The sequence below is a fragment of the Gekko japonicus genome, unplaced genomic scaffold, assembly GCF_001447785.1.
Source record: "Gekko japonicus isolate JY-2015 unplaced genomic scaffold, Gekko_japonicus_V1.1 scaffold199, whole genome shotgun sequence".
Taxonomy (NCBI): Eukaryota; Metazoa; Chordata; class Lepidosauria; order Squamata; family Gekkonidae; genus Gekko; species Gekko japonicus.
The window spans coordinates 646,820-658,057 of record NW_015168657.1 but is presented as its reverse complement, the minus strand read 5'-3'; the positions used below and the strand labels follow the sequence as shown (position 1 = coordinate 658,057).

The 11,238-nt window shown below is 43.0% G+C and overlaps 1 protein-coding gene across 1 annotated transcript in view; it reads left to right on the top strand.

Annotated features, from left to right (window-relative positions):
* Positions 1-11,238, top strand: part of INADL (InaD-like (Drosophila)) — a 250,101-nt gene that overhangs the window by 27,361 nt on the left and 211,502 nt on the right. The window contains exons 12-13 of the mRNA XM_015415230.1: positions 6,366-6,386; positions 10,871-10,926. Coding sequence (XP_015270716.1) covers positions 6,366-6,386; positions 10,871-10,926 — 77 coding nt within the window. The remainder of the gene's footprint in view (positions 1-6,365; positions 6,387-10,870; positions 10,927-11,238) is intronic.

Sequence of the window (11,238 nt, the reverse complement as noted above, 5' to 3'; positions counted from 1 at the left end):
AGCTGAGCTAATCGCCTTATCGCTCGGCAGTTCACCGGCAGAAGCGAATGCAGAGATCGAAGTGACATATCGGTCGTACTCTAAGTATATCAAGCAAAACAACTTGCCGGGTGAGATTGTGATCAAATTTCTCCGATGACAGACAAGAGATGATATTCTCAGAGCGACAGCAAGCAAACCCCTACAATTGGGATCAGCAACCATCAGGGTCCTAAAGGACGTTCCATTTGAGGTCAGACAGAAAAGGAAAGCATATAAAGAGCTTATTTCAACGCTTCAAATCAACCAGATTCAATATGCCTGGCTTTTTCCAGAGGGGGTGCAATTTAAATACAGAGACAAAAGGGAGAAAATTGACTCGGTGTCCAAAGTGGAAAATTGGTTGAAGCAGTTTTTTGGAGCAAAAGAGGAAGAGCAACAAGAGGACGGAGGCCAAGTAGCCAGCCCAGATGAGATGGACGGAGAACTATTGGGAGCAGAAGGAGGCACGGCCAGAGAAGCATATGATCTGCGACTGAGAGTTGCCAAGTAACACTTATGACTTAAAAGACTATAGACGAACTGGATGAAGTCTTTATGCACACTGAGAAGAAAATAGACATTTACTAAAATGGACTCACTAATCTCCTTAACTCATTGACTTAAACAAAAGCTTTAATTTTTTTATAACTAACTATGTGCTAACTGTTAATGACCTTCCTTTCTTGGGTTTTTAGTTATAGTGTGGGGTCTTTTTCTTTTATACTGTCTGTATCCTGGGGTTTGTTATTTTAGTTTGTTATTTTTCTTTTCCCTCCCCCCCACCACTTTTTTCTTTTTTTCCGCTTTTCTTCTTTTTTTTTTCCTCTTTGTAGTTATGTAGGTGTAACAAAAATTAATAAAGCTACCCTGCCTTCAGGGGATTTTAAAAAAAAGAAAAGAAAAGAAATGTACCACAAACGTAAAGCCAGAAATCAAAGAGTATGCAAGAAAGTAGCTCCAGATGACAAATAATTGAAGAGAGTTAAATACGTGCAATATATATGTACATGCTATATTGTTTCCATTTTATAGCTGGAGAATTCAGATGCTGATGCATCAACATCAGTCAGTATACCTATGAGTTCTTAAGCCAGTGATAGTCACTCAGTTGCTCAGTGCCACCTATGGTTCTTCTAAATGCTTTCCCTCAGTGTGGCGCCCAACCCATATTTAAGGTTACGAACAGGCCTGGGGGGAAATGCCCTGTCCCTTTAATAGAAGCTTAATGTGTGGAAATAGACTATTGAAGCTTTTCATGGCATGGAGGTGGCTCCTGGGAACTGGCAGTAGGGAAACCACCACAGAAGCTGCCCGGGAGAAGAGCACAATGGTGTGGCAGTGATTTTACTCCCCTTTCTCCATAGCCAGTTTCTCTGTTCTGGACACCTTGGCAATCTCCTTCTCTCACCTGAGCTGTTCCTCATGCTGAGGAGAGAACGAGAAGGCAGAGAGAGAAGTCCTTCTCCTTGCTCCAGATACACAAAGGGCTGGTTAAGGTTCAACAGTGGTGGGAAAAGATAACCCTCCTGTGATGCACCTTTTTCACTCACACAGAGTGCCTACCACCCACCATAACCTCTCTCCCACAGGTTCAGGATTACAAGTAGGTCAGGCAGTAGGACCATAGCTGGCAGTGGGGCATTGGGGGTGACACCCCCCAGATGACCCCCAGCAGAACCCTCCCTCTCCCCACCTGACCCCCAGTTCCTGCAAGGAGATGTGCCTAAACCTGCCTGCTCAGCTCTCCTCAGCAGCAGTATGGAGGCTCGGCGGGCGGGCGCAGGCACAGTGAGGCACCAGAAGAAGAAGAAGATTGGATTTATATCCTGCCCTTCATTACCCAAAGGAGTCTCAGAGCGGCTTACAAACTCCTTTCCCTTCCCCTCCCCACAACAGACACCCTGTGAGGTGGGTGGGGCTGAGAGAGCTCTTTCCAGAACTGTCCTTGAGAGAATAGCTCTGACAGAAGTATGGCTTGCCCAAGGTCATCCAGCAGCTGCAAGTGGATGAGTGGGGAATCAAACCTTGTTCTCCCAGGTTAGAGTCCACGTACTTTAACCACTACACCAAACTGGAGTATGGCCCACCCTGGTGCCTCACTGCTTTTGTGCTAGCCAGCCCAGCTACCCCAGTGCTGCTGAGGAGAGCCAAGGTGGCAGGGCAGCAGGTGGCAAGCAGAAAGAAGCAAGCAGAAAGAAGCATCTTTCTCCTTGGCTGCCCCTGCTGCTGCTGCTGGGCCTGGCCACCTAGGGCTGCTCGGCCCTGCTCTTCCGTGTCACGCGCCTTGGCTACTGCCGCCTCTTCTTCCTCCCCAGGCTGCGTCCTCTTCCTGGTGCCATGCCGGATTAATTTTATTTATTTATTTTAATTAGTGTCCCCTGGTGCCCCCCATGAAAAAAATCCTGGCTCCAGGTCTGTCAGGCAGTCACACATCTCTACCCTTCTTGCCTCTTTTAAAATATACAGAGAGATCCAGGACCATTTTACATCTCAAGTCCTCTCTCTCACTCACAGAGACATCAGCAGACAGGGTAGCTAAGCCCCTTTAAAAATTGCCTCTCACTCAAACACTTCACAGATCTATTAGGGTTGGACTCAAACACTGTTTCATTCACACACTGCCATCATTTATTCATATCCAAAAATATATATGGACCAAGAGCTTAGCTATGTGTGTTTTCCTGAAACAACCAGCCCAAACTGTTAAACAAACAAGGAATTAACTTTGATTTATGGTTTGAAGATAACACTGAAGAAAGCCAGTTACAAAGTTTCTTTTCAGTTGAACTTTTGAACTGTTTCCCTCTTCCAGCCTTTGGGATACTCCCCCTCCTTCCCCCCTCCGCCTTGCCTCTCCCCCCCTTCTCCCCTTCTTTTTGACAGTTCTGTATTGTACCTCTGTATGAGTTTTACGCTAGCTGAAAGAATATAGTAACTGTCTTATTGATTTTATTGTATCTTACATTTTAGAAAGTTTAAATTGTATATCTATAAGTTGTTGTCACCCACTCTGAGCTGATTTTGGGGAGAGTGGGTTATAAAATAAATAAATAAATAAAATATTGTCATATGTTAAAAAACTACTTTTATTTCTTGTATTCTTACTGTGGTAAGCTTCTGTTGGGGACATGAGCAGAGAATTTGGGGGACTCAATAAGTTCTGACATGTAAACCATATTCTCACAAGTCCATTTGTAATTATATGACTCCTTTCTTATGTTGTGATTGTTAGTTGATTTCTTTATCCATAAATAATTATGTAAACTTTCATCTAGTTCTGCTGATTCAAGTTTTACTAGTCTTGGATTTTTAATCCAATCCACAATCCAGACCAGACCTGCCACTTGACAGGGCTTTTTTTGTAGAAAACGTCCAGCAGGAACTCATTAGCACAATAGGCCATACCCAACAGCAGAACATTATTAGCAAATTAGGCCACACCCGTGATAGTGCAGCTTATTAGCATATTAGGCCACACCCCATGCCTTTCCTTGGCTTCCCCGGGCAAGCCCCTCCTGGAAGGGAAGGCAGTTTAAACTGCCTTCCCTTAACTTGCCTGGGTGCCCCGTAGCTGCGGGGAGCCTGAGCAAGCCGGCCCTTGGAGAGGAGGGGAGGTAGTTTAAACTGCCTTCCCTTAACTTGCCTGGGTGCCCCGTGGCTGCGGGGAGCCTGAGCAAGCCGGCCCTTGGAGAGGAGGGGAAGCAGTTTAAACTGCCTTCCCTTGGTGCCCAGCAGCTGCGGGGAGCCTGGACGAGCCCCCCCTTGAAGGGGAGAGGAGGCAGTTTAAACTGCCTTTCCTTGGCTTGCCTGGGCTGTGGGGAGTTTAAACTGCCTTCCCTTGGCTTGCCTGGACACCCTGTGGCTGCAGGGAGCCCAGACAAGCCGGCCCTTGGACGGAAGGGAATGCATAAACTGCCTTCCCTTGGCTTGCCGGGGATGCATGGTGAGGCATTTAAATGCCTCCCCGATCCTTTCAGGGGGGGCCCCCGCCCACCTCGGAGTCGCCGGGGGGTCTCTCTCCAGGCCTTCCCTCTGTAGCCATGCATGCAGAGGCTTTGGCTATAGTGGGCGTGGCCAACTCTGAAGCCAGCCAGAATGCTATTCCTCTGCATTCCTGTTTTTTTCCTGCCCAAAAATAGCCCTGCTGCTTGATAATATAATTTTATATTTGGAACTGCTAACTTTCCTCTCTTTTTCTCATCTTGAAGTATTTTAAAACTTATTCTTGGTTTCTTGCCATTTCAAATAAATTTATTTATCTGTCTTTGCCAGTCTGTCAATATTCTTTCTTCTATATGTATAGGTAACATACGGAACAGAAAATTTAGTTTTGGCAATACATTCATTTTGATTGCGAGATTCTACCCAGCCACAAGATTTTTAATTTTTTCCATCTGGGTAAATCTGCTTGTATCAGTTTCTCAGTCTTCTGATAATTATTTTTGAAAAGACAGTTTTGTCCAGTCACATTTATCCCCAGATATTTAATAGAATTGGTTGCTACTGTGCATTCTATACTCTTTATAATAGCTTCTTCTTATTGCATTAAGAATTTCTTTATTATTTTTGTCTTCTTCCTGTTGATTTTATATCCTGAAAAGGATCCAAATTCTTCAATATGTTCCATTACGTACTGTAACAATTTATGTGGATCCAATACAGTTTAAATAATGTTAAGACCACGTTATCTGCATAACTTTTCATTTTAAATACTATGAGGAATTTCAGACAGGCGATATATTCCGGTTCAGGAACGGTTCCCAAATGGTTTCTGGTCTGACATTTCAGACAGAACCGTTTTAGAACTGGTTCCCTACCGGAATATATTTGTACTTTCACTCACAAACGCTTCTGTCCCATTCAGGAAATGGGGCTGAACCGTTTCACCTGTAAATCACTTCCAAGTAGTCTTCAGTTTCTTCTCCCAGATCCGAAACACTCTTTTCCGTTGTTTTTCGCTTGTGCAGGCGATCTCTGGCTTTCCCCCCCAGCATTCGCTTTAGAGCACTATAGTGCTATAGCGCTATAACACAACAGCAAAACAACGTTATAGCAACCTCATTGGAATGCCTGGAGTGTTGTGTTATAGCACTATAGCGCTCTAAAGCGAACATTAAAAAAAAAAGCCGGAGATCACCCGCGCGGGCGAAAAACAGCAGGAAAAAGTGGGAAAAAGCAGTGTAGTCTGAAATGGCAAACCGCTTCAGATCCAGCTGTTTACCGGTAGGGGAAAGCCATGTGTGAAATGGCAGCCCTATACCGGTTTACTCCACGACGGATCAAAAACAGCTTCAAACCGGCTTAAAAAGGGTAATATGAAATTCCTCTATGTTCCACTTTTATTCCTTTGATCCTTGTATCTTGTCTAATCTTTATAGCTAAAATCCCTAACTCTAGGATAAATAATAGAGGAAGATCTACTCTGCACTCCTTCAGGAGAGACTCCAGAAATGGCTTGATGAAGAGAGGTTCCTTTTCCCTGAACAGTGTGGCTTTCGACAGGGTGTTGCTACTACAGACCATTGTCTGACGCTTCTCCATCTTGCCAGCAAGTATTCCTTGCGTCCAAGAGGTTGTCTCTATGCGGCCTTCATGGATTTGAGGGCTGCCTTCGACTCCATCTCTCGTCGCAGATTGTGGGAGAAGTTATTGAACACCAATATTGACCGCAGACTACTGGGATTGATTATGGCTCTCTATTCTGAAACATCTGCCTCGGTTTGGGTGAATTCTTCAGGAGCCAGGACAGACTCCTTTCCAGTGCAGAAGGGAGTTAGACAGGGATGTTTGTTGGCCCCCTGCCTGTTTAACATCTATATTAATGATTTGGTGCCGTTTCTTAAAATGAGAGCCAGACATCCTCCGTATTTAGCTGGTCTTCCTATACCACTTTTACTTTATGCTGACGATGCTGTTTTGCTGGCAACATCTGAAGTTGGACTGAGGTCTATTGTTAATGCCTTTCTGGACTACTGCAAACAAGAAGAGCTTATCGTGAATTATGCAAAGTCCAAGGTTCTTCGCTTCTCTGCCAAGAGAAGAAGAGGTCCTCTGTATTTTAAAGTTGGGGATGGTCAACTAGAATGGGTTTCCTCTTTCCGATACCTAGGTATTGTTTTTAGTTACAATCTATCCTGGTCCGCTCACCTGACGTACATTAAGAAGTCATCCAGACTCACCACAGCACTGGTTGAGAGATTCTTCCGTACAAAGGGGGCTAAGCGGATTCCCCCGGCCATCGAGGTGTACAATGCGAAGGTGGTCTCCCAAATTTTATACGGTGTAGAAATCTGGATTGCTGGCGTGGATGAGAAATTGGATTCCCAGCTAAACTCCTTCCTTAGGAGAATTACTGGAACGCCACGGTGTGTTGCTGGGACTGTCCTTCGTATGGAACTGGTTCAATCTTCGCTTGAAGCACGTGCTTGGAAGAGGGCATTCAAGTTGAGATTTAAGTTATCTGACCCAAGTCATCACCCCCAGGCCGGCTTTCTTCATTCCATCTTAAAGGACACGACATCCAACCCTTGGTTGTCCCTTCTTGCTGGTAAACTCAGGACATTGGGAGTGCCGATGTCCTCACCTAACGAAGAGCTGATGCCCTCTCAGCTTGAGGAAACCTTGAAGAAACTTAAACAGTTGGATTGGGCCAGCACCGTGGCCAGGGCAAGACGCACCTGCTCTCCGTTGGCTTTGGGGTTGTCCCCTCCAGAGAGATTTCCTGACTTTTATTCAACGTTATCAATTCCATCTCACCGCCGCGCCTTTATGCTGGCCCGCTTAAATGTATTTCCAACAATGGTAACTCTGGGAAGATTTGGAGGCCTTCCTTACTCAGATCGCCTTTGTCTGTGCAATTCTGTGCGAAATTGAAACCTTAGATCATCTGATGTTTCGCTGTCCCCACTGGACTCAAGTTAGAGGCACTTATATCTTTCCTATTCTTACGAAGATGAATCTTCCCGCGCAACCTTGGGTGCTTTCAGTACTGTTATCTGACTCTAATGCCGACGGACTGATAACAGCTAACGTGGCACGGTTCCTGGCTAAGGTGGCTGCTCTCAAGAAACATTGAAAATTTCAGCACTTCTGAAAACTCCGACACCGACTTTTAGTCTTTGGATGATTTTAGTCAGTTGGCTCCGCCCAAAGTGTAGTTAGGTAATTTTTAATCTCTGGGCTCAGCCTGGGTTTTATGTGACTGTGATTATGTACCTTGACACATGTTATGTCTATTTTATGTACCTATTTTATTCCCCTTTTGTATCCTCTTGGTCAAGACTTCGGTCATATAGACCTGTAATAAATTGAATTGAATTGAATAATAGAGGTGACAAAGGGCAGTGATGGTAGTAATGCTGATATCAGTCTCTTCCCCAGATCCATTCTTTACTTAAGATTACTCTCTCATGCTTTCTTATTCCCACATCATCATTGTGTTGACTTTTAAACAAGCCTCATATGAAATTTGTTATTGCAGTATGAAGATTAAAGGTGTTTATCTAGGAAGATTTGCGGGTTTTCCGCCCTCTGGTGATAACTATCTGTGTTATATGGACTTCAGTTAGGTGCACCCATAAATTGGAACAAAACAGATTATTTTATTTTTATTATTTTATTAGATTCATTTAACAAAACTTAGTACGTTCTCTCAAAGTTTCCTGGAAAGGAAAGATAAAGTTGTCTTCAAAAAACTGGCTTTAATAAAAATGTATACAGTTAAAGATTTGTGATATAGCTGAGCAAAAGAAATAATTATCTCCGTTTTGCCATTATCTTCTGGAGTCCTTTTGTGTATTTATCTTGCACATCCAAGGTCACACAAAAAGCATAATGAAGTCCAGGAATATTAACTAATCTGTTCTGAAGGGAGTATTTCTAGTCAGCTGTGGGGTAAGGCAGAAAGTGCATGAGATCATTAAAAATGATGCAAGGTTGAAATGTTTGAAAGGAAATATGTGAATGTGTGCATGTTTACTCAGAAATAAGTATGCATTCAGTGGACACACTCCCAAATGAAGTGTATGAGCTGAGGTCACAAGAAATCATGTAAGTGGATTCTCCATTCCACATTTTTCCCTCCAGGATTGTTTAGACCTGCTTGGGCAGGCAGCCTGAGCTACATATGCAGCATAATGAAATGATAGAATGGGCTGTACCACTTCAGGGCAGGTGAGGGCATCACATGCTTAATGGTTCACCATGTACAAACTTCCAACAAATTAGAAATTTACACATCTGATAGAAACCAATGCTGGGCTTGCATCCATTTACAGGGAATTATAATTCAGATGAACTTTGGAAAATGTAATTCTTCAGCTGCAGTCTGTAGTGATACAATCTATTCTGCCTCTACAGCTTTCTGCCAGTTCTTTACCACCTTGTTTTGTTTCATGTGTAGACCAGGCCGCATGTTCAACACTTCTGTATAGGGTTGCCACGTCCCATTGTCATCACGGAGGTGGGATGGGGGTGGGCGTTTCAGGGGTGGGCGGGATGTTGCACATGATGTCCCTGATGCAATGACATCACCTGGAAGCAATGTTCCCTCTAAGCTGTGGCGTCTTGTGAGCAAAAATTCCACTTTGTGAGCGACTGGCATTAAAGTTGTGAGCGAGTGATTTGGCTGCTGCATAAATTAGTTTGCTCTGGAGCCTTCCTTCCTGAGCTAAGACAAAAATCTGTGAGCAGGAGGCTAAAAAACTGTGAGCTAGCTCACACTAACTCAGCTTAGAGGGAACACTGCCTGGAAGTGACATCATCGTGTTGGTTATATCACACATGACACTCTGGTTTGGGGGCAAACCTGCTTCAAAACCATAGAATTTGCCCCAAAACAAGAGCGTCGCTGTGTGATGTGCCCAGCATGATGATGTCACTCAGAAGTTGGGGGGACGCGTTGGGGACGTTGTACAGTGATATCCCTGTTTGGGGGTGGTTTTTCCCCTGCCAACCAGTTGGCTGGTGGCAGATCAAAGCCCCCAAAAGCGGGGGAGCTCCTGCTGGGACCTGGGGGCTGGCAACCCTACTTCTGTAGTCCATCTTTTCTGAGCCATGGCTTGGATCCAGAATAAAGTTTCTGCATGCACTAAGATTTCTGTCCACAGAGTGTGATTTTCCCACCTCATCCTTCCTGTGGTAGCCCAGAATGCTCCGTGACATCCTGTTCTTGGGGGGAAGGGCTGCAACAGTAGGGGGGAGGCCAGAAAATTGTGCCCCATGGGTGGAAATCCTTGTTCCTGTGGCAACATTAGTCTGGCTCCAAGACCATGTGTAGTCCTCATCAGGCTGTTTGGAGGTTGGGAGCTGCTAATTTTTCTTTTTGGTTAATTTGCTTTTTTTTCTTCAAGGGAGTCTGCAGAAGCCTTACCTTGTCTTTTTCTTCATGGGAGTATGCAGAAGCCCTTAACTTGCCTAAGGATGGCCTGGTTTCTCTGCTTTTGTGATCAGTGGAGAGGCCAGCTGATTCAATGTTAATTATAGCAGTAGGACTGCAGCCTCAGCTTTTTAGGAAGTTATGTTGTGATTCTCTAACTTCGATTTCTTTCTTGGTGGTGTAAAAATGGTGTATACCTAAGATGCACTGAATCCCAGTTTTTAAAACTTCAAGATGAGATTTGTAGCTTTTCTGTTCAGCTGGCTTGCAAGGATACTTTTTTGTTCTTTGAAAGACTTTGGGCAGTGCTATTTCTTGCAGTTGTCTTTATTAATATGCATTATATTTTTTGTATGCTATGTAACAAAAGAAGGCAATTGCACTGAAAATTTTCTGGTAACCGCCATGTGCCTTTGGATTTTGATAGCATTCACTGCTGCTAATGAAATGTTCTGTAAGTTGTCCAGAGCTGTAACAAAATCAGCTATAAAACCAAATAGCTTGCGGTAAACTTATTCTCCAGTTGCTGCCACTGTTAGTTGATTATTTTTTTGTCTGCATGTTGGGGCCTTGGACTTCCACAAGTTAAATATTACTTATGTGAGGATCTTTTTATAAGTATGCTGAGCTTCTGGCTGAGGTCAAATGCAGGGCAGCCAGTCATTTTATGCTGTCTAGCCTTGTCAAATTGTCTTGCATGACTGTAATACTGCTCTGGTTGCATAAGTAAGAAAGTTGAAAAGATATAAATACCAAGATAGCCATGTTCCCACAGAAGACTGGTTTAGAACTGGGGCTTGTATTAAAATTCATATTACTCACTGGCCTAATTAAACCAGACAAAACCTTCATACTTGCTAAATGTATAAACAAAGTCTGTAACTGAACTGTAGCAATGTAGCCTTGATAACAGCTATATGTGTTCAGTGTTTTCATCTAGACGGTGTTGGTGCTAGTGGGAGACTTTTTATAAATGACCATTAATGATAAAGTCCATTGAGTGTAATAGCCAAGACTGAGTTATTTACATTATTAAACAATACAGTGTTCATGTCTCATCAGCATAACCAACAGCTTTCACACACCTTCCTGAACTGAATAAATCTTACATGAGCATTAATTGATATTTGTGGTGTTGTTCTGCAAACATTCTGTGTTTTCTTTTTCTTTTCCAGTTAATTTTTTTATTTCTAACAAAAGTGGGATACAAAAGGGGAAAAGGGTAAGGGAAAGTGTAAAGACATCAAAAGTTATCAAATATCATGAATAGTTGTGTACCGCAAGTAAAATCAACTGCGTTAATAAAAATACATTGTTCAAATATAGAAGCAGCAAATAAAACATCATTATTGCATTCTATTTTTCTTTGTGTTATTCTGGTGCTTTCATTTTATTATTGCTATGCTTTATTGATGTAAATTGAACTAATTTTTGAAATATTCCCTGTTATGTTTAATTTAGGTGAAAGACCAGAAGATAAATTGAAATTTAAGTGGCAAAAAGTGCTGGGACCTGACTTTGGAGTTATGGTACGTTGGCCACATATTTGTAGTGCATACTGTTCTTTCAAATCATGAATGTTACATTGCACATAATTTCAAGAACACCTTATTGTTCTTTAAAACAATGAATATATATATATTAATATAAATATATAAGGAATACACTAGCTCTATCCACATTTTAATCAATGAATACAATGGGAAGAGCAAGATTTTAGCACTGCCCTTCAGATGACTATATAGAGCTGTAGATTCAGGTGGGTAGCCATGTTGGTCTGAAGCAACGGGACAAAGTTTGAGTCCAGTGGCACCTTTAAGGCCAACAAAGTTTAATTCTGG